Source organism: Lytechinus pictus, unplaced genomic scaffold (genome assembly GCF_037042905.1).
Source record: "Lytechinus pictus isolate F3 Inbred unplaced genomic scaffold, Lp3.0 scaffold_19, whole genome shotgun sequence".
Taxonomy (NCBI): domain Eukaryota; kingdom Metazoa; phylum Echinodermata; class Echinoidea; order Temnopleuroida; family Toxopneustidae; genus Lytechinus; species Lytechinus pictus.
This window is the reverse complement of record NW_026974140.1, coordinates 1583128-1607599: the sequence shown is the minus strand read 5'-3', so window position 1 is coordinate 1607599 and position 24472 is coordinate 1583128. Positions and strand designations below refer to the sequence as shown.

The 24472-nt window shown below is 36.4% G+C and overlaps 1 protein-coding gene across 1 annotated transcript; it reads right to left on the bottom strand.

Annotated features, from left to right (window-relative positions):
- Positions 1–1534: 1534 nt before the first annotated feature.
- On the bottom strand, positions 1535–24136 carry LOC129261223 (uncharacterized). The gene is made up of 5 exons (XM_054899282.2): positions 23985–24136; positions 16508–16661; positions 15874–15944; positions 11771–11873; positions 1535–4864 (listed from the first exon to the last, which is right to left on the bottom strand). The coding sequence occupies exons 1-5, from the start codon at positions 24099–24101 to the stop codon at positions 4524–4526; spliced, it is 786 nt and encodes a 261-aa protein (XP_054755257.2). The 5' UTR covers positions 24102–24136; the 3' UTR covers positions 1535–4523.
- Between the last annotated feature and the right edge of the window lie 336 nt (positions 24137–24472).

Below are 24472 nucleotides of genomic sequence, written 5' to 3'. Positions count from 1 at the left end.
ACTCAGGTGTGCCGAGTGGACAAGCTTCTAAAATAAGACAACTCACCCGACGGGCACGGTGAATGCGTTAACCATAACTCACTCCCACACAAATAGGAAGCGACGGAGATGCCTGCAAGCTTGATCCACATAAAAGGCAGTCTATCAGATAGGCTGTTTGAGCTCAGCCGACAGTCTGGCGGCGAACTGCCCACTTCTGCCTCTGCCGCAACTTCCATATAGAAAGTGAGGTTCAAGCCAAAAGCTGATGGTCTAGTCGCCTGGGCAGGGGGGGGGGGTTCGCAGGCGTGATAGGTTGCCCTCTCGAAAGCAGCCCAAAATTCTCACGAGAGAAGGATCTCATGCGGTATGTAAGAAATTCTTACCTCAAATCAATGGGCCCGCCCGGGACTAGCTTAGAGGGAGTTACCGCTGAAAGAGCCGTCGCCATGATCAATGCCCGGCGAGACTCGAGAGCTCGATGTAGACTGGGGCGAATCCAGAAAATCGCAAGCACCTGCATATTAATTGGCGATATCTATGCAGGTGAGCAGACCGGAGATTCAGATGAATCGCCGACGGCTCCCCAGTGTGCAGGCTGGCAAGAGAAATCTCAATCCACTCAATGCCCGACACCAGCGATTAGACTGATAGAAAGCATGGGGGTACAAGCCCGCTCTGCTCACAGGCGTGGTAAAGCAACAAAAGCGGTCGCAATGTCCAACACGCGAAAATCGGGGGCTTGCCGACTTGCTGGGGATGAGACCCACATGTCAGTAGCACCTGTACATTGCGAGAGATCACCCGTGCAGGTGAACGGGCTGGCAATTTCATAGAAAAAGCCAGTGGCTGGCGTGACACTGCTGATAAGCCCGGTCGTCATGTAGCAGCGGTCTAAAATGACGGAGAACATGAGGAAAAGGACCAATCATGCTCAGGGACGTAAATTGATGCAACCTGTAAGGATGCAACGCCCAGCAATCGGTTACCGAGAGCTTGCCGACATGTTGGGGCTGAGAGCCGTATGTCAGAAGCACCTCCATAGTAACGGAGGTCACTTGTGCAGGTGAGCGGGCCAGCGAGTCAATAAAGGATCGGCCGGAGATGGCAGGTGTCTGCTTGAACCGCCTGGTGCTTGGCACGGTGGCTGAAGCTGACAGGGAACATGGAGGAACTAACCCGCACTGCTCGTGGGTGTGTGAAGCAACATTAGAGTTGTGACACCTGACCGTCAGTTATCGGGAGTCTGGTGACATAATGAGGGCGACGCCTGTATGTCGGTAACACCTGCGTATAAGCAGGGATTTCCCTTGCAAGTGAGTGAGCCGGCGACTCTCCGAGGTGTGAGATGGCGAGTGTCTGCTTGACCTGCCCGGCGCTTGACACGGCGGTTTTAGCTGACGGGGAGCATGAGGATAGAAATCTGTGATGCTCGGAGGCGTTCTGGTGTAACATGTAAGTTATGACGCATAGCCATCAGTTTAAGAATCAAAAAGAAAAGTCTGCCAGCGAAGCAGGGCTAACAACCTAGATTTTCATCTTCTTCCTCTTCTTTGCGGGCCCCGCAGGGGGGGGGGGGGGCACAAGAGACTGGGGGGAGGTGATATCTCTCATGAGAAATGTCACCCGAATCTGATCAAGCCGTTCAAGCACATGGACGCGATTCCACATTCTTGGGCGTGTGGATGCAATTCCACGGTTCCACCCTGATCAGATTATCGTGAGTTCGACGGGTCAAGCTCACGTGTCTCTAGCGACTAGGGACTGGTAGCCCTTTGCTGATGCTCCCTGATGGAGACTGACAAACATCAAGCCTAGTCTGTGCCAGGAAAAGAGTCCCATGCTCTAAACCAAGACTTGTTGGACCTGATAGCCAGTGGGTCAAACAGCCCTGGAGGAGTTGAGGTTTTCTCTACTAGTACAACACTCCCCAAAAATAGGTTCCACCCTAAATGCCAGGGCACGTGGGTGCGACTCCACGGTTCCACGGTTCCACCATTCTTTCTCAGGGCACGTGGACGCAAACCACGGTTCCACTCTTTATAGAGCCCTACTGAGTGGGTCGTACTCTCTTGCCCTCATACTCACCGCCGCTGATTTCGGGAACAAAAATACCATTTAGGTTCTTTCCCAGTGGCAGACTTGGAGTCATCAACAGATTAGTCGAAAGAGCTCATCTACCTGGTACATGTAAGTTCTTAACCTGAAAGAACAAAAAGAGCGGCGAGAACAGAGGAAGGGCAGAGGGGGGTGGGCAAGAAAGGTAGAGGAAACAAGGTCCCTTTCCGAAATTATTAATTATGATATTAATAATTCAGGTAATCAATAAACAGGACCAACTTCTTAAACATTGAGTCCGGAGACAATGAAGCCCTGAATTTTTTTTTGAAATTAATTAAGACAAGATAATTATCGCTAATTAATTAAATAGGTAGCTTTGAAGAACAAAGGTCCAAGGACAAGACATGAAGCCAAACGAAGAAAAATAGAGACCGTCTGAGACAGGAAACAAAATAAAAAATCAATCACATGGATTAATTTAAAAGTTTAAAAAATCAAAATAAATTAATTGCAAACAAAGGGGGGTTAAAACAATAGTCACTCTACAGAAGAGAGACCGAGAGTTTCTAACAATAATAATAAAAATGGCGACGCAAGACAACTCTGCCTTAATACGGAGAAATCAGAACGAGAATTAATTCAAGACAAGATGCAGAAAAAGAATTCAAGGCAAACAAGAATAATTTCAAGTCCAGCACAAAGGATTACCAACGCAAGGTAATAGGCACGCGAGAGGTACGGGGGAGAAGCTCTATTGAGCTCTCCATCCATACGAGCAACGTATGACTGCAAAACAAGCTCAAAAGTAGAAGCCCAAAAAGGGTAAAAAAATACACAAAAACTTGCGCTAGTGTGTTCAATCTAGACTCAGATTGATATACAACAACAAGTGGAATGCCTCTGGCCGTCTCACCTGCATCACGCGATTCAATATAGCAGCAGTGCTGATTTTGAAAACTACTATAACTCGCACAAGATGTTCAGTGATACTTGGTTACTCTTATTTCCACGTTTTATGAACTAGACCAATACACTTATAGAGATATGATGGCAATTCAACAAATACCCCCAACGTGGCCAAAGTTCTTTGACCTTACATGACCTTTGACCTTGATCATGTGACCTGAAACTCGCACAGGATGTTCAGTGATACTTGATTACTATTATGTCCAAGTTTTATGAACTAGACCAACACACTTTCAAATTTATGGCTGTAATTCAACAAATACCCCAATTTGGCCAAAGTTCATTGACCCTAAATGACCTTTGACCTTGATCATGTGACCTGAAACTTGCACAGGATGTTCAGTAATACTTGATTACTATTATGTCCAAGTTTCATGAATCAGATCCATAAACTTTCAAAGTTATGATGGTAATTCAACAGATACCCCCAATTCGGCCAAAGTTCATTGACCCTAAATGACCTTTGACCTTGGTCATGTGACGTGAAACTCATGCAGGATGTTCAGTGATACTTGATTAACCTTATGTATAAGTTTCATGAACTAGGTCCATATATTTTCTAAGTTATGATGACATTTCAAAAACTTAACCTTAGGTTAAGATTTTGATGTTGATTCCCCCAACATGGTCTAAGTTCATTGACCCTAAATGACCTTTGACCTTGGTCATGTGACATGAAACTCAGGCAGGATGTTCAGTAATACTTGATTAACCTTATGGCCAAGTTTCATGAACTAGGTCCATATACTTTCTAAGTTATGCTGTCATTTCAAAAACTTAACCTCAGGTTAAGATTTGGTGTTGACGCCGCCGCCGCCGTCGGAAAAGCCGCGCCTATAGTCTCACTCTGCTATGCAGGTGAGACAAAAATGAGCCATATAAACAACAAGAAGCCAATAAAAGAAGTCTCCAAACATTAAAATTCTAATGTTGGAGAGAGACTTAGCTTCGGATGTCTTAAGCTGGTGAAGACACGAAGTGAAAAGAGGAAGTGACATGGCTGTGATTGGTCGACTGGGCGTAATGCTCGGGTCAGGGATATGGATCACCGCGCAAGGAATTTTGTGTGTGTTGTCTTTGGTTTAGGCATTCATCTGAATGAATAAGCATATGAATCCCAGTTATTGAAGTAAATAAAACGGGAAATGCAAAAACCTCTTAGAGAAAAAATGATATTAAAGATAAATGAAAGTAGTTGCAGTAAACACTGATTTCACGAGAAAGTCTGTAAAACCAGGCTTAATTGTCATTATATCATCGAGGATCTAGATCTGGTACAGTAACATAAACTGAAATTTGTGAAATCTTGAAATCTACGCTGAAAAATGTTCACACTGAAGATCACCAACACAGATAAGCGCACATGGGACAGTGTATTATTATTGCTTTGAATGTCGGCCCGACGTTTGATCCGAATCCCATGCTTATTTGCTAATTTCTCAGCAATTACACAATTTCTTCCAGAATCCTTTGGCACATATTTTCTATTTATACAAACAGACACTTTAGTGGTCATTTCATTGGATTCTGTACGAACTCATTTTGAAATCGTTACCACAACTGGCATTTATCTTTAACATACCAGACTGAATCAAGGAAATGTTGAATTCTTTCGTCCCATTGCATCCTGTCATCATCACATTGGTTTCATCTAAAATCAGGATCTGATAGTGGACAAGTGAATCATCAGCATCCAAAGTCTCATTTCTCAAGAGAAGATAACTGCCATCAGTGATCTCTCCTTTAGTGATGTTCGTAATAGTAATAGAGTTGAATGTTTTTTCAGCGTAGATGTTGAAGGTAGAGTTCGGTCGTACAGCGTAGTCACCAGGTTGTGGAAATACTGCTGTAACACAGTCTAACAGGAGAGATAATGAGAGCAATTATAGGTAATTCAATACAGCTATGCAATACATATTCAGGATTAATTGTACAGTAGTCACTATGCCCGTGTTAGTTGATCAGAAAACTGACTCGTTGCAGATTTAGCCGAAATGGTCACTTGGTGAGTCAATATGATTTAAAAAAATGGTAATGAAAAGAAAAGAATTACTAATTACAATACAATGTACAAAATGACACACATTAATATCAAGTACATATTCTTATGTGTCTAATATCTGAGATACCCACTAAGGAGTTTTATTATCACAAATTGATGCAAACTCATGTACATAAATTTGATGTCTAATATAAATCCATATACATGTACATGTAAATTTAGAGCTTAACCCTAATGTAACTCGGCTATTTCAAACCACTATATACTGAGGGGGGGATGGGGGGTCAATTTGATTGATTGCGTGATCACCACAAAAAAATTTGCACATGCATAGAGGTGGATGTTAACTACAAGACTATATGGTTAAATTTTAAAAGAATTATTTGTTTATATTCTTTTATCAATTAATCATGCAAAAAGTATATAAAATTTGTTTTTTGTGTATGTTTTTGCTTTTAACTCACTTTATATAACTAATAGAATGCTGATTTGTGGTGAAAATATCAATGTTTACGTCTGTAACAATTACCAACAAAAAAATTGCCAAAACACTTAATTTCCTACATGTATGTATTTTATTGTTAATTCTTATGTATTTCTTTGTTTTTTCAATGAACTTTGCCGAGGAGCTTCTTATGATCATAAATAGCATAAAATAAATCTATTCAAATCAACAAAAGTAAGAAATAATCATACAATTATGGTGTTTGGTTGAAAAACACGATTGCATTGACTTTGTACATGTACATGGAATCACGTTTTTGAGCAATTTTGGGTCTGATATACACTATAATATAAAATGTTACGTAATTTCAAAAGCGCATAGCTGGGTGTTGCAAAAAAGATGCGCAAGACTTGATAGTAAAGATTCAGTGAGTGGCACGGTCAAAAAGTTTTGCGTGACGGCGTAGTGACAAAATTTGTTGAGTGGGTGGTCAACTTAGGGTAAATTTGATGAATAGAAATCTAATTTACATTACAGGCATTGTGCTTTTTTTTGTAAGAGATGACAAGATGGTTTGGAAAAAAGAAAAGTGATGGCAGGATTATGCATTGGACATCTTGAGAGCTAAATTAGTATTTGTAATTTGTATTTTTTTTTCATGAATGGAAAAACAGTTTCACATTACGTCGCCATTTTCAATTATTATTTTCTTTGTCAGACATGACAAGTTCATGCTAAGAAAGAATAGCAGATTTAACCCAATTAGTCTAGGAGATAGGGGGCTTTATTCAGAATTTTTGGTGGGGAAGGTTTGACAGGCTTATCCGGGGTAAAATTGCGTGCTGATTCCAAAAATGTCACTCTTATTGACCATACTCACGCCATTTTGACCATTTTGGCAAATTTTTTACCAAAAATGACAATTTTGACCACACTTTGGAAAATGGTCACTCAACAGATTGCTTTTGTAGCCACATCCAATTAAAAGGGTCTATTCTACGTAAAAATGCACCCAGATTCCAGATAAAGTGGTTTCATTTGCCAAATCACAATAGAATATGTCATTTTGGCCAAGTTTTGACCAAAAATGACCTTTTTCATGATTTTTCGGTCCGAAAGGTGTTACAAATATTGTTCAGAACTATGATTGGATGTCTTAAGAAGTCCACATTTATTTTTAAAATGTGCGCTGGATCATAACAATCAACCTCATGTAATTTGTTCCATTAGTTTTGACCTACATGTATGAGGGTCATTTTGGGTACTTTAGACATAACTGACCATTCGCGCAGTTTTGCTTTATAAACTGTTCAAATATAAGATCATTGAAGTCTTCAGCATATTTCATCTTCTTCCCTTATCAAATGCAAATGCATTATAAGGTCTATCTTGTGTAGAATTTTATGCTGATTCCAAATATATCAGTCGTAATGACCGTATTCAACAGCTTATGGTCATTTTGGCCACCTACGGCTCTCAAAATGACCAATAACATCAGTTCATTTTATCCAAATAATACTTCAATGTTACCAGAATCATTACAAGGGTGTGCTGTAAAATCTAACATTGGTGTATTAATCATTTAAATTAAACATTTTAAAGTAACTTATTCCATCAGTTTTGACCTACATGTATGAGGTCATTTTGGGTACTTAAGACATAGCTGACCATTCGCGCAGTTTTGCTTACTAAACTGTGCAAATTGGTAGGAATTTGAGGACTTCAGCGTGTTTTATCTTGTTCACTTATGAAATGGGAATGCATTCAAAAGTCCATCTTGTGCAGAATTTTATGCTGTTCCAAATATATCAGTCTTAATGACCCTATTCAACAGCTTATGATCATTTTTGGCCACTTCTTGGCCCCCAACTGACCAACAACCTCCGTTCAATTTATCCCAAAATACTTCAAATGTTACCAGAGTCGTTACAAGGGTGTGCTGTGACACCTAACACTGGTGTATGAATCCTTGAAATTGAGCATTCACAAAGTATCTTGACTACCTTGGTCATTTTGGCCACCTTGACCCCTGCCCAATGTTAATTCAGCCTATAGCGAACATGGTGAGGAGACATTCAGGATTGCGTTAATATTAACATCAATCATGTTGAATGGGGAAATTGTGAAAGCTTTTTGGTGAAAAGCAATGCAATAATTCCACATGAACCAGTGTTACCGTATTTGCCTAACTATTGGACCCTGTGGTCATTTTGACAACTTTTTGCTCAATAATGACCAGTGACCACATATGCTTTGATGATGCAAAAGGGCTCAAATGTTGGTCAGTATCCTTATCAGCCTGAGCTACCAATAATTGGTGAAGAGTGTGGATAAATGTGATAAAATCCTTTACATCGAGCATACATAAGGTTGTTTGACCATGCACTGAGGTCAATTTCATGATTTAGCCACATTGTAAATGTTTATGGAAACTTCACTTATATGGGGCAGTAAATTCAGGAGTGAGATATTTTTAGCATCATTCAATGTTAGGACATACTTATTTCTTAACTTTCTGAAGTAGATTAATTCAATGATTCCAAATATATCAGTCTTTAGTGGTAATTTTGGTCACTTTTGGTCCTGACAATTACCAATGACATTTGCATGTATCAAAAAGGATTCAAATGATGTTGTCGCTCTGTAATGTTAATAAGATGTATTATATCAATCATTATCAGTGATAAATTACTTATTGATTTCAATATAATATTACTTACATGTACATGTATAGTACATAATACAAATGTTGTGATAGTTTTTGGCCATTTTGGCCACTTTGACCATTTATCAAATGCATGACTTTTATAAATGACTGAGGAGCAATTATGGAAATGCGTTCAATCTTTTTCGATTGGGAATATTATAAGCTCACCTGGAGTAAGAATTGTGCCACGTACCTCACCACTGTCTGATGTGGCCTAACTGGTCACTGCATGGTCCTTAAATAGCCATGAAATCATCCCCCCTTTTAAAATTTATATTATACAGAGTGCTATGTTCTGGAGGAAGGCACTAACCCTCAATTCAAACGTGTGTCATTACAAAGCAATTGGTCAAAGTGAATACCACGAATAGATTTGACCATCATGCATTTTTACTAACTTCGCTATTTGTATAATGTTTCACAAACCTCACAATTGCATGATCGGTCAAGTTGAGAGTGGAAAACTTGCCCTAAATTGTTAAAAAGTGGCAAAAAAAATTGGCACAAACAATAATTTAATATAGAATGTGTTTTATTACCCAGTACTTCTTCAAAAGAATTAAAGGTAAATTTGCTTCTCACCAATCATGCCCATTTGAGTTTTGTGAAGCATTGTACAAAAAAAGTCTAGATGGTCAAAATAAATGATGGTCTCTTTAATAGTGAATTACACTGTGACCAATTTTGCTTTGTAATGATTCTCAGTTTAATTTGACTTTAAAGAAGGAAAATAATACTGGCTATTTAGGATCATACAGTGATCACAGGGGCCACAGTAGACAGTCACAAGATACTTGTCACAATTCTTACTCAAGGTGAGCCTTTAAAATAATATTTCCCATCAAAAGGGATTGAACGCATTTCAATAGACCTACAATTGCTGCTCAGTCATGTTCATTTCAAAATTCACACATTGGATACATAGTCAAAGTAGCCAAAATGACCAAAATTGTCACATTTTGAATATGTATTATCAGTGATATCATATTAATTAAACAATTTGTCACTTATTATGATTGATATAATACATGTACATCTTACAAAATATACAGAGCAACAACATTGGAATCCTTTTGATACATACAATTGCCATTGGTAATTGTAGGGACCAAAAGTGACCAAATGACCCCAAAAGACACATATATATGATATTTGGAATCATTTTATTAATCTACTTCAGAAAATTTTGTAATATGTCCTTTCTAATATTAAATGCTGCTAAAATATCTCATTCCTGAATTTGCTGCCCACTATATTTGAAGTTTCCATGAACATTTACAAAGGGGTCAATGTGCCTAAAATCATATGAAAATGACAAAAGTGCATGGTCAAACAAAAATGAACCTCATGTATACTCGATGTGAAGGTTTTTATCACATTTATCAACACTCTTGATTATTGGTGTCGTAGCTCACGCTGATAATGATATTAAGCAACATTTGAGCACTTTTTCAATATAATAATGTGTGGTCACTAGTCATTATTGAGGAAAAAGTGATCAAAATGAACAAAGGGTCCAATAGTTAGGCCAATACCACTGGTTTAAATGGAATCATTGCATTGATTTATACCCAAAAGCTTTCAAACTTTTGCCATTTATTATAATTGATGCTAATATTAACGCAATCCTGAATTGTCTGCTCACTATATTCGCTATAGGCTGCATTGGTATACACATTGGACAGGGGTCAACGTGGCCAAAATTACCAAGGTGGTCAAAATACTTTTGGGATGCCCAATTTTCAGGATTAATTCACCAGAGGTAGGTGTCACAGCACAACCTTGTAACGATTTAGTAACATTTGAAGTATTTTTGGATAAATTGAAATATCATGGTATTGGTCATTTTGGGGGCCGAAAATTGGCCAAAATTAACATAAGCTTTAAAATAGGGTCATTAAGAGTGATATATTTGGAATCAGCATAAATTCTACACAAGATAGACCTTTAAATGCATAATTTCCCATTTTATAAGGGAAGAGCATAAAACACACTGAAGACCTCAAATTCTTACCTATTTGCTCAGTTTATTATGAAAAACTGCACGAAAGGTCAGTTATGTCTTAAGTACCCAACATGACCCTCATACTGTAGGTAAAAACTGATGGAACAAATTACATAATAAGGTCAAAATACTTTTGAGATGTTCAATTTAAAGGATTAATAGTATATACACCAATTTTAGGTGTCACTGCACACCCTTGTAACGATTCTGGTAACATTGAAGTATTTTTTGATAAATTAAACTGATGTTATTGGTCATTTTGAGGGCCATAAGTGGCCAAAATGACCATAAGCTGTTAAAGACTGATATATTTGGAATCAGCATAAAATCTACACAAGATGGACTTTTGAATGCATTCGCATATTATATGGGAAGAAGATAAAACACGCTGAAGACCTCAAATTGGCAATTTTCACAGTATAGTCTGCAAAACTGCGCGAATGGTCAGTTATGTCTAAAGTACCCAAAATTACCCTCATAGGTCAAAACTGATGGAATAAATTACATAAGGTCAAAGTACTTTTGAGATGTTCAATTTAAAGGATTGATACACCAATGTTAGGTGTCACAGCACACCCGCTAACGATTCTGGTCACAATGAAGTATTTTTGGATAAGTTGAACTCATGTTATTGGTCATTGTGAGGGCCATAAGTGGCCAAAATGACCATAAGCTGTTGAATAGGGTCATTAAAACTGATATATTTGGAATCAGCATAAAATTCTACACAAGACAGACCTATGAATGCATTCCCATTTAATAAGGGAAGAAGAAATATGCTGGAGACCTCAATTTCCTGCATATTTGAAAAGTTTATAATGCAAAACTGCGCGAATGGTCAGTTATGTCTAAAGTAACCATAATGACCCTCATAGGTCAAACTAATGGAATAAATTACATGAGGTTGATTGTTTTGATCCAGCGCACATTTTAAAAATAAATGTGGATTTCTAAAGACATCCAATCGTAGTTCTGAACAATATTTGTAACACCTTTTGGACCAAAAAATCATGAAAAAGGTCATTTTTGGTCAAAACTTGGCCAAAATGACCTATTCTATTGTGATTTGGCAAATGAAACCACTTTATCTGGAATCTGGGTGCATTTTTACTTAGAATAGACCCTTTTAATTGGATATGGCTACAAAAGCAATCTGTTGAGGGACCATTTTCCAAAGAGTGGTCAAAATTGTCATTTTGGGTAAAAAATTGGCCAAAATGGCCGAATGGCACGAGTACAATCGATAAGAGTGACATTTTTGGAATCAGCACACAATTTTACCCTGGATAGGCCTGTCAAACCTTCCCCACCAAAAATTCTGAATAAAGCCCCCTATCTCCTAGAATAAATCAACACTACAAAAACATTCCTTACACTAATGTTATTTTTAATATGCCTATAGAAAATTGATTTAACATAAATTATATTAAAAAGGCAATTAGGATTTTATATTCATTCCCTTAAAGATTTATTACAGTATTGAATTAAAATGGAGCATCACTTAGCAAATCATACTCCAGCCATGTCATCCCCATCCCCATCCCCTCATCTCTCCCTCATCCCCCTACCCCTTCTCCATAGTGAAAAGTAGAAAATGAGACATACATGGAATACATGAGCTCAATTCATAAGCACTATCAGTTGTGGTGACCATATAGCCATCATTGTGGATCTCCAAATCCTTAATTGGAGACTCTTCAATAGTACCCTGAACATCAGAAAAAGAAATGAAAAGAAACCAATGTTGATAATTAAACATAGAAATTATTGGGTTTAACAGGAAAGGAACAACAATAATTTTCAAATATAACAAATATTGTAAAACAAGTGGAATGCCTCTGGCAGTCTCACCTGCATCACGCGATTCAATGTGGCAGCAGTGCTGACTTTGAAAACTACTATAACTCCCACAAGATGTTGAGTGATACTTGGTTACTCTTATTTCCACGTTTTATGAACTAGACCAATACACTTACAGAGATATGATGGTAATTCAACAAATACATGTACCCCCAACATGGCCAGAGTTCATTGACCTTGCATGACCTTTGACCTTGATCATGTGACCTGAAACTCGTACAGGATGTTCAGTGATAGGGCGATTCCACACTAGAACTTCAAAAATATCATAAATTTCAAATTGCTTTCAATAAGTCATAAGTAGTGTAATATTTTACTGTGATACCTAAATTTTATGAAAATTATGAGTTATAACCAAAAGTGAAGTCGGGTATGGTTTTTTGGGGGGGAAACAATGGAATTTTCAATTTTCTATAATTTTGCTAATTAAATAGTCAAGTACAAACACTGCCTGAAATGATTATTGGTAAAGCACAAGAAGATTGTAAATATTGCAGGTCAATGGAATAATGTATCATTGATGGTTCCCAATAATATTTACAACATTTTCATGATCCATAATAGGGACAGCCATGATTTTTCCGAACCCATTTTTGGCAATGTCCCGTACGACACATATATATGCAAAAGTTTTTCCTACAATTTTATTTTTGATGATGCAATTTCACAATATCAGTTTCTCTTTCTTTGACCCGTGGGTGATCGATTTATCCCATAAGGATCTAATCTCTGCCCTTCATTTTTCAATAATTGTCCTATTAAAAGTTTTCCCGTACGACGACACAGTGTGTGTCGCATGTCCTGTACGACACGCAATATATAATGCATTTAATTGCAGGATTTGGATTCAGAAACTATAAATAGTAGGCCTATTTTAATTCAAGTAATTGATTTGACATAAAATGAACTGAAAAAATACTTTTTTATCTCCATAAAACATGAAATAGGTGATTCTAACCATTTTAATTGCTTTCATGTAGGTGTATTCTTTTGTGAATCCCTTCAGCTAAATTGGTGATTTTCACTGGTCAGAGCAGGTTAATTTCTTTGTCACTGAGCATGAAAAGAAAACCTTTATAAATGATTCATCCCAGCCTGGAAGATGACTTCCTCTTGCATGCTAATGTGAAATTATTATATGATGTAAAAAAATTTAAAAATTACATATCAATCAACTATTTGGACTTCCCTTGATGATCACTAATTTTTTTATATACAGTATTGAAACTCCTTACTTTTTTCAAGTTGTAAAAAAAAAAATCTGGAAAAAAAGACAAACTATATGGTTTCATGAAATGCAGAAAGGTTTGAAAAAGTAGAACCGCATTTCTTTAGAAAAAAAATATTTTGTGGAATTACAAGTGACAGTTGTGACATATATCATGTATATATACACTTTATATGAAAAAATATAACATTTTAGCCCCATAATTTACACAAACAGTTTCATTCATTCATTGTTTAAATAATGAATTGGAAATCATCAATTAATTCACTAAAATATAACTTCACACAAAACCTCAAGTTTTTCAGCTCGTAAAAATGCTGTGAACCCTTGTACATTTCTCATCATGAAAAAAATGATAACATACATGTATTGCTTCCGATTGTATATATTGAGGTTACTTAATGATATTGTCCTGAATGACTACTTATTAAAAGACTTTTCATTAAAAAGGTAGAATTTAGGGGCAATGCTCCCCTTCTGATTGATAAAAGTTCATCGTTTTATTTGGACTGCCCAGTACAACACGCAAGTGCCTGTACATGTACAACATACTAGTGTCCCGTACGACACAAAAGTGTCCCGTACGACACACAAGTGTCCTGTACGACACACAAGTGTCCCGTACGACACATTATTTTGTTTATGATATATTAACAGAAATATTCAGCCGACTGCGGTTTCTAACATAATGAATGTCTTTAGTTTGATAGGACTATCATTATCATCAGCCAAATAAATTGATTGAAGAAGTCAAAGAGACATAAAGTAAGAAAGTTAGGCTTCAATTTAGAGATGTCCCATACGACACATTTTGAGTGTCCCGTACGCCTCAATGTTCTCGAAAATTGTAATTTGCTTTATTTATTCATGAATGTTTATTTTGCTTTCTTTCATAGATGTGTTTGTTCTTGGGTAATTGAATATCAATTTGAGTTCAGTTTCTATGAAAATTATCTATCCAACTCACAGACTTTAGTGGACAAACTTGAGGTTTTGAAAAAAGCCACTTTTTCTGCGTCCGTACGACACATTACTATTTTAATTCTGTATAATACAGGATGTGAATTCAAGTCATGTTAAGTCTTGGTTTCTAACACTCTGGTAGTACTTGATGATCACCTTTAGTTACTGGAATATTTTTTGTTTTTCTTGTCAAAAAACTGTCAAATGTTCTCTAAATGTCCCGTACGACACGTATGGAATCACCCGATACTTGATTACTCTTATGTCCAAGTTTCACGAGTCAGATCCATAAACTGTCAAAGTTATGATGGTAATTCAACAAATACCCCCAACGTGGCCAAAGTTCATTGACCTTACATGACCTTTGACCTTGAGCATATGACCTGAAACTTGCACAGGATGTTCAGTGAACAGCATTATGAAACACCCTGCTACAGTAATGACCTTTTTATATTGAAATATCAATGACTTGTATTTTTTTTCACTTTAACCTTTGAATAATAGAATTTAACAATCCAAGGGCTAATGAAATAATAGGATCATTGACCCTAAATGACCTTTGACCTCGACCATGTGACCAAAGACTCATGCTAGATTATCAGTGATTCTTGATGACTCTCATGTATAAATTTCATGAACTAGGTCCATGTACTTTCAAAGTTATGACATTTCAGAGACTTTGTAAGCTGGTAAAGATTTCCATATTGATTCCCCAAACATGGTCTAAGTTCATTGACCCTAAATGACCTGGGTCATGTGACCTGAAACTCAAGCAGGATAACCAGTGATACTTGATTACCCTTATGTCCAAGTTTCATGAACTAGGTCAATATACATGTACTTTCTAAGTTACAATGACATTTTAAAAACTTAACCTTGGTTAAGATTTCAATGTTGACAATGCTGCGGTCACCGTCAGAAAAGCGGCGCCTCTAGTCGCGCTCTGCTATGCAAGTGGGACAAAGAGTAATATAAATATATATGTGATTTTATTGGATGAGAAAACAAAGAGGAAAAAATATCAATAAAAAAATCACTGACCTCAAATTACCTTGACCTTGATTTAATAACAAGTTAACACAAGCTAAAGTTTTTATGTTGATACCGGAACATGGTCAAACTTTATTGAATCCAATAACCTTTTATTACACTGTATGTGACCTAAAATCCAACTTGATAACCTCATGTCCAAGTTACATAAAATAAGCCCTTACTATTTATAACATTTCAAGTCTGAAAATTGGTTATGGTTTGATGCTGACAAGGAAACACACATTTGAAGAAGAGGAAAAAGAGGAAGAGGAGAAGAATAAAAGGGAACAGAGAGGGAAAAGAGAAGGAAAAGAAGAAAGAAATAATGATGAAAATTTTCAATTATATTGTATACATTAACAGGAAGAGAATAAAACAGGGTCTGTATTCAAGATCAACCAGCTGTATAACAAAACGTTTGCATCTTCCCTTTGACCCTCAAGTGAAAGACATTTTTTTCAAGTTCCTCTAAAATCAATGAAAATTTTTTGAACAAGCCTCAACACTACTGTATATAACATGAAAATAGAGTGATCTTGTGAACTGGGACTTTAGAGAAATAATGCCATGTATTCATCTTGAATGACTCCATTATCAAACAAGATAGAGCTCCAAATAAACTTACATTCAGAGGACAAGGGTTACCTAGATCTCCACTGAGAGTAGAAATGTCAAACTTGTACAGACATCCCCTTTCTGTAAGATATAAGATGGAAAGATCAATGAATAAATGATTTCCATTTTTACTTTAGAAATTAGTATTCAGGGGTGTTTGACACCGCCAATAATAGACCCAGGCTGTGTTTCACATAGTACAGTATAAAGAAAAATGCATAATCTATATTTTAGGTGTTATCACTCAGCAATGGGCTCCTGACAAAACTATGATTACTCGTATATCCACATCAGCACATTATTTGAAAGGAATTGATTCGTGAAAAATGGCCTGGGGCGAATAACCTACTTGTAATTCAATTGTTTGCCATGGTAAACAATCAAACAATCGAGATACCTGGATTATTGGAAATCACAAGTAAGTTACATTTGACATCAAGGATAAATATCAAGGATTATAGCCATGCACTTTGATAACTGAATGTGTTATAAATAAGGAATCAACGTCTGGCAAATATTTGATTGGTGTAAAAAGTACTACCCCTGGTGTTCGGTGACGGGTTGTTGGTAAATGCATAGAGTGTATGAGTTTAACTCCAAGGCCTACTGAAAATGCCTTTATGAAGAAAAGTCATTAACAGTACCTGATGAAATAATGAATGACTCATCTGTCATTTCAAGATTAGAGAATCGATCACCAACCATGGTAAGTGGAGGATCATATATCTGAACTGCAGGGTCTGCCATAAGGTTGTAGTCACGTAAAAAGTTGTTTGCGGCGATGTTTGGATTGGAGCACTATTGACGGATGAAAAAAGGTAATAAAAGATGGTTAATAATAGATTGAAAGATTGAACAGTTAATGAGAGCATATAAATGATCTCAACAAAATACTATAAGACTAAACCCACCCCCCTACCAAGACCCCAGCTGTTGACTGTGTGATTTCAGGTAAAATTGGTGTGTATGCTACCCAAACCAATGCATAATCTTCAGAACTGAAAGTAAGATTATCTGAATTATGAATCATGCCAATACATGTACATGTATTGACATGATACTGCTGTAATCAACTGTTAAAACAAAGCTCTTCTGTTAGTTTGTGCTATCTACAAAATAACTCTGTAGAATTTTTATCAAAATATATCAAAGTGTTTGATGTTTCTAAATTGGGCATATAATTTTTGACAACATAGAATTAATCTTATTTACTATTATTATTATTTTATTCGGCATTTCAACAAAAACAGTTTACAATCAATTTACAAGAGAATATACAATTACAAAGTGAGAAGGGATGTTTACAGAACAAGTCCAGGTTGCCTGGAAAAGGAAAAAGTTAAATAAATTACTGTAGCCGCAGGCTTTCCTCCCCGACCTGGACCTGGACTTTAATCCATAGAAATCAAAATAATGTGTACATATATCTTTATTGGATTTGTACATGAATTTGAAATGGTGTTTTTAGCAATGCAGGGTCTGACATGCATTTAAGAAACAAGTGGAGCGCCGCTGGCAGTCTCGCCTGCATTACACGATTCAATATAACAGCAGTGCTGACTTTTAAACAAGTGGAATGCCTCTGGCCGTCTCACCTGCATCACGCGATTCAATATAGCAGCAGTGCTGATTTTGAAAACTACTATAACTCGCACAAGATATTCAGTGATACTTTGTTACTCTTATTTCCACGTTTTATAAACTAGATCCATAAACTTTTTTATGATGGTAATTCTACAGATACCCCCAATTCGGCCAAAGTTCATTGACCCTAAATGACCTTTGACCTTGGCCATGTGACGTGAAACTCATGCAGGATGTTCAGTGATACTTGATTAACCTTATGTATAAGTTTCATGAACTAGGTCCATATATTTTCTAAGTTATGACGGTAATTCAACAAATACCCCAATTTGACCAAAGTTCATTGACCTTTGACCTTGATTATGTGACCTGAAACTTGCACAGGATGTTCAGTAATACTTGATTACTATTATGTCCAAGTTTCATGAATCAGATCCATAAACTTTTAAAGTTATGATGGTATTTCTACAGATACCCCCAATTCGGTCAAAGTTCATTGACCCTAAATGACCTTTGACCTTGGTCATGTGACGTGAAACTCATGCAGGATGTTCAGTGATACTTGATTAATCTTATGTATAAGTTTCATGAACTAGGTCCATATATTTTCTAAGTTATGATGACATTTCAAAAACTTAACCTTACATGTAGGTTAAGATTTTGATGTTGATTCCCCCAACATGGTCTAAGTTCATTGACCCTAAATTACCTTTGACCTTAGTCATGTGACATGAAACTCAGGCAGTATGTTCAGTAATACTTGATTAACCTTATGGCCAAGTTTCATGAACTAGGTCCATATACTTTCTAAGTTATGCTGTCATTTCAAAAACTTAACCTCAGGTTAAGATTTGGTGTTGACGCCGCCGCCGCCGCCGCCACCGCCGTCGGAAAAGCGGCGCCTATAGTCTCACTCTGCTATGCAGGTGAGACAAAAAGACTATAAAATAATTATTCACAAAAACACCAATCATATAATATACTACTACGTTAATTGACCCTAAATGACATTTGTCCTTGATCAAGTGACTTACAACTTGTGCAAGATGAGCACTGATACTGGATTACCCCTATGTCTACATTTCATTAACTACATCCATAAACTTTCAAAGTTATAATATTAAATCAACAAATACCCCCAATAGGACCAAAGTTCATTGACCCTAAATGGCATTTGAACTTGATCACGTAACCTGAAACTTGCACAGGATGTTAAGTGATACCTGATTACTCTTACGTCTAAGTGTAATGAACTAGATCCACAAACATTCATAGTTACGATGGAAATTCAACAAATACCCCTAAAATGCCCAAAGTTCATTGACCCTAAATGACCCTTGACCTTGGTCATGTGACCTGAAACTCAGGCAGGATATTCAGAAATAACTGATTGACCTTGTGTCTAGGGTTGCAAAGGGCTGGAAACTTTCCAGAAATTTTGACAAATTTCCATGGAAAGTTTCGGGAATTATCATTTTTTCACAAAAAGTGATTAATTCTGTTTTTAAATACAAAATTATTCATTGATATCCTCAAATATTATTCTTTCCATTTGTATTTAAACTATTCTTCATTCTTTAAATTGCCCTGGGTATAAAACATTCATCAAACTGTACATAGTACGATACCGGTACATGTATTATGTATACATGATGTAGCATTACGTGTATGTACAAATGAAGCTTCAACATGAAAAAAGTAACACTTTACATTACACTATTTTTCATTTTTAAGTTTCGCTTATTTTTCACAAAACAGTGATACGCACAACTAGGTGACTCAGTCGATGATGTCCATCACTCACTATTTCTTTTGTTTTTTATTGTTTGAATTATAAAATATTTCATTTTTTATAGATTTGACAATAAGGTCCAACTTGACTGAACCATATAGTATTAAACAATGCTAATTTCACATGTTCAGGGAGGAATTAATCGTTGTACCACTTGACAATGAGGAGAAAATTAGAATATTTCATATAATAAAATACAAAAGAAATAGTGAGTGGATGACATCATAGTCTCCTCATTTGCATACCAGCCAGGATGTGCATATAACTGTTTTGTGAAATTAAGCGAAAATTTAAAATGTCAAAATTTTCTTATTTTACATCCTATTTTGATGAAATTTTCAGTGTTATTCTTGTTGAATTTTCTCTTCTTATTCAAATCAACTTTTTGTTGGGGTGGACTTGTCCTTTAAATGGGAAAAATCAGGTCCTGGAATGAAAAATATTAAATTAACACTGCAAACAGCACCAAGTTCTCACTTCTGCTATGCAGAAATAAAGGAATGATAATAAAATAGTGATCATGGTAATGCTAATAACAACAATAATGTTATAATAATTATTAATATTTTCATCAGATCTGTAAAAAGATCATAATATCCAATAGGCATCATTCCTTGTGTAAAGCATTCGCAGTGTACATGTACTGCCATCGCACATACCATTCAGCCACTAATACAGTAAATCAACTTTTACAGTGTACATGAAATTCATTGAAATTCTGCCTTGTCTGACTGTCTTAGCATAATATTTGGCTTGAAACTTGCTGACAAAGCATAATTAAGCATAATCTGCCAGGTTAATCCTTTCAATTCCTGTATCAGAAAATTGCTACTTTTTGAAAATTCCCAACATTTCTTGAAAATTGCCGAAAATTGCCGAAAATTCCCAATAAATTCCTGTTTATTCCCATGGAAAGTTTCCACCGCGAAAATTCCCGGGAATTTTGCAACGTTACTTATGTCCAAGTTTCATGAACTACCGGTATATTCCATATACTTTTTAAGTCATGATGTCATTTAAAAAATCATAGGTTAAGAGTTTAGGTTGATGATGCGGCTGCCTCTGTCAGAAAAGCAGCGCCCATAGTCTCGATCTACTATGCAGGCGAGACAAAAATTACTATTTTCTGGAATGTGAACCTGTACATCACAAATTTCTCATAACAGTAGTGTGATGCTAAAGAGCAAAAAGTAATAAAAGATCGAACACAACTATTTGAAGTTATGAATTCATCATGAAAAATCTCAGGGCTACCTTGATCCCATTATGATTGTGAAGGTTTATCCATGGGTATACGTATTCTTTTATTTTGTGTTTAGCAAACTGTATTAAAATAAACACATATTCATATATATTCAAATGAAAACTGTTGTAATCTTTTGAAAGGAAGCCTTAATTCTGTCTCAAAAGATCTCAGGAGATACAAAAAATGGTCTTTACAAAATGGTTAATCAAAATTCATTTCAATTATAAGCTAGGTTCAACCAAACTAGAAAAATATTTGAATGAATTCAGAAAAATTAAATATCACCTTGAAAAATTCTTTTAAACAAGTGGAATGCCTCTGGCCGTCTCACCTGCATCACCCGATTCAATATAGCAGCAGTGCTGACTTTGAAAACTACTACAACTCGCACAAGATGTTCAGTGATACTTGGTTACTCTTATGTCCACGTTTTATGAACTAGACCGATAAACTTACAGAGATATGATTATTATTCAACAAACAAGGCAAACGCCAAGCGTTGTCTCGCCTGCATATTGCATGTCAAAACTATAGGTCATGTCATTAGTAGAAAAAACAGATAAGGTCATGCCATTAGAGGAACAAACAGATACAAAAAGCATCCGAACATACAGTACCAGTCAGATATCTTTAATACCTGTTTCGAAGCTATAGAAATTTATTGTGTGTACAACACAGCACAGTGCCAGTCATGGAAAGTTCATTGACCTTTGACCTTATTCAAATTCAACTCACATTCGAACTTGACCTGCACCTTCAAGAGATGGACCTCTTGTATGAATTTGGCAATCCTACCTCGAAGATATAAAGAGTTAGTATGTGTAGAACAGAGCTCAGTGCCAGTCATGGAAAGTTCATTGACCTTTGACCTTAATCAAATTCAACTCACATTCGAACTTGACCTGCACCTTCAAAAGATGGACCTCTTGTTTGAATTTGACAACCCTACCTCAAAGATATAGGAAGTTATTGTGTGTACAGCACAGCACAGTGCCAGTCATGGAAAGTTCATTGACCTTTGACCTTATTCAAATTCGGCTCACATTTGAACTTGCCTGCACCTTCAAGAGATGGACCTCTTGTATGAATTTGGCAATCCTACCTTGAAGATATAAAAAGTTAGTATGTGTAGAACAGTGCTCAGTGCCAGTCATGGAAAGTTCATTGACCTTTGACCTTAATCAAATTCAACTCACATTCAACCTTGACCTGCACCTTCAAAAGATGGACCTCTTGTATGAATTTGACAATCCTACCTCGAAGATATAGAAAGTTATTGGGTGTAAAACACAGCACAGTGCCAGTCATGGAAAGTTCATTGACCTTTGACCTTATTCAAATTCGACTCATATTCGAATTTGACCTGTGCCTTCAGGAGATGGACCTCTGGTATGAATTTGGTGATCCCACCTCGAAGATATAAAAAGTTATTATGTGTACAACATAGCAGAGTGCCAGTCATGGAAAGTTCATTGACCTTTGACCTTAATCAAATTCAACTCATATTTGAACTTGACCTATGCCTTCAGGAGATGGACCTCTGGTATGAATTTGGTGATCCCATCTCGAAGCTATAGAAAGTTATTGGGTGTACAACACAATTGTTCCAGTCATGGAAAGTTCATTGACCTTTGACCTTAGAGCTTATTCACATTCGACTCATATTCAAACTTGACCTATGCCTTCAGGAGATGGACCTCTGGTATGAATTTGGTGATCCCACCTCGAAGCTACAGAAAGTTATTGGGTGTACAACACAATTGTTGACGACGACGACGCCGACACCGACGCCAATGCCAGAAATAGTGATACCTATGTCTCGCTCTGCTACGCAGGCGAGACAAAAACCCCAACATGGCCAAAGTTCGTTGACCTTACATGACCATGTGACCTGAAACTTGCACAGGATGTTCAGTGATACTTAAATTACTCTTATGTCCAAGTTTCATGTATCAGATCCATAAACTTTCAAAGTTATGATGGTAATTCAACAGATACACCCGATTCGGTCAAAGTTCAATGACCTTTGACCTTAGTCATGTGACCTGAAATGCGCACAGGCTGTTCAGTGATACTTGCTTACTCTTACATGTATGTCCAAGTTTAACGAACTAGACCAATAAACTTTCAAAGTTATGATGGTAATTCAACAGATACTCCCTATTCGGCCAAAGTTCATTAACCCTAAATGACCTTTGACCTTAATCATGTGACCTGAAACTTGTACAAAATGTTCAGTGATACTTGATCACTATTTTGTCCAAGTTTCATGAATCAGATCCATAAACTTTCAAAGGTCTGATGGGAATTCAACAGATACCCCCAATTCGGCCAAAGTTCATTGACCCTTAATGACCTTTGAATTTGGTCATGTGACATGAAACTCACGCAGGATGTTTAGTGATACTTGATTAACCTTATGTCCAAGTTTCATGAACTAGGTCCATATATTTTTCAAGTTATGATGACATTTCAAAAACTTAACCTTAGGTTAAGATTTTGATGTCGATTCCCCCAACATGGTCTAAGTTCATTGACCCCAAATGACCATTGACCTTGGTCATGTGACCTGAAAACTCAGGCAGGATATTTAGTAATACTTGATTAACCTTATGGCCAAGTTTCATGAACTAGGTCCATATACTTTCTAAGTTATGCTGTCATTTCAAAAACTTAACCTTCAGTTAAGATTTGGTGTTGACGCCACCGCCGTCGGAAAAGCCGCGCCTATAGTCTCACACTGCGTTGCAGGTGAGACAAAAAATGGATGTACATGTAAAAAAAAGAAAGGTAAGGAATATTAAAAGACATGATTAGTTTCACAAAATAGTGACATGCACAACACAGTAGTATAATGGAAACAGAAATGTCGATAACCACCATTTCACTTGCATTTTTTTTATCATGGGAAAACTATGACATTTCCAATTTTCATGTTTACCTAGATTTGATTACCAAGGGGTTTATGGTAATACATATCAATTAATTAAAGTTAGGATGATGGTAAATCTATGTCTTCAATAAGGTTAGGAATCATAGCATGATTTGCATACATGTAACTGGAGGGAAAATGAAAATGAATGATATATCATAAAAAACAATAGATTAAACAATAATGAAAAACAACAATAACATGAAAATGAAACATTTATTCAAGTTTGAGGGTGTTTTATTTTCATTTTAACAGCTATCTGTCAGATTTCAGCTTATTAATGTGCAATTTGAGCAGTCAAGCAGACTTGAATAAATTGCAATGGTGACCAACGGCATCGATCAGTTGCTATGACTCATCCCTAGTCCAATTGGCCTAATATGGGGGTGGGAGGTAAGTGTTCCTTTACACACCATTTACCTTTTGAATCTAGCATCATAATAAATCATACTCCTACTGCAAACATTTGTCTCATATTTCTGACACTTTATTATAATTGAATGCTATTTCTTCAAGTGCTTTTTTTTTCCTTCTAAAAACCTACTTTCCTTTAAATGGATTACTTACATCTGCTCCATGTCTTGGTGAAACCGTAGATCCATCATTAGCCCTCCATAAATCATTTGTTACATCACCATCAGACCCAAAGAAATTACCACTTGTAAAGTTACCATCTATCTCCATCAAACTAAATACACAGAGAGCTGACTGCGGATATGCATTTCTGAAAAAAGAAACAACAGAAATTTAATAAACATCTTCTCAGGTTATTGTCCCACCAATATATGCATGGAAAGAGGAGTCATTTGTTTCTTTTGAAAACAGTGATTTTCAAGTAGGTCTATCAAACAAACTGATCAGATCATCTACTACCTACAGGTATACAGTATAAAAAAGGTATATCCAAATTTAGAAATTGAGGGATAAGAAAACTTGCATATTACTGAATAACACAAATCAAATTATTTAAGGGATGGACTTGTCCTTTCCATAAACGAATTATCAATAATCTTATCAATGAACACATGTCAATCAAATTCACAACATGCTTTTCA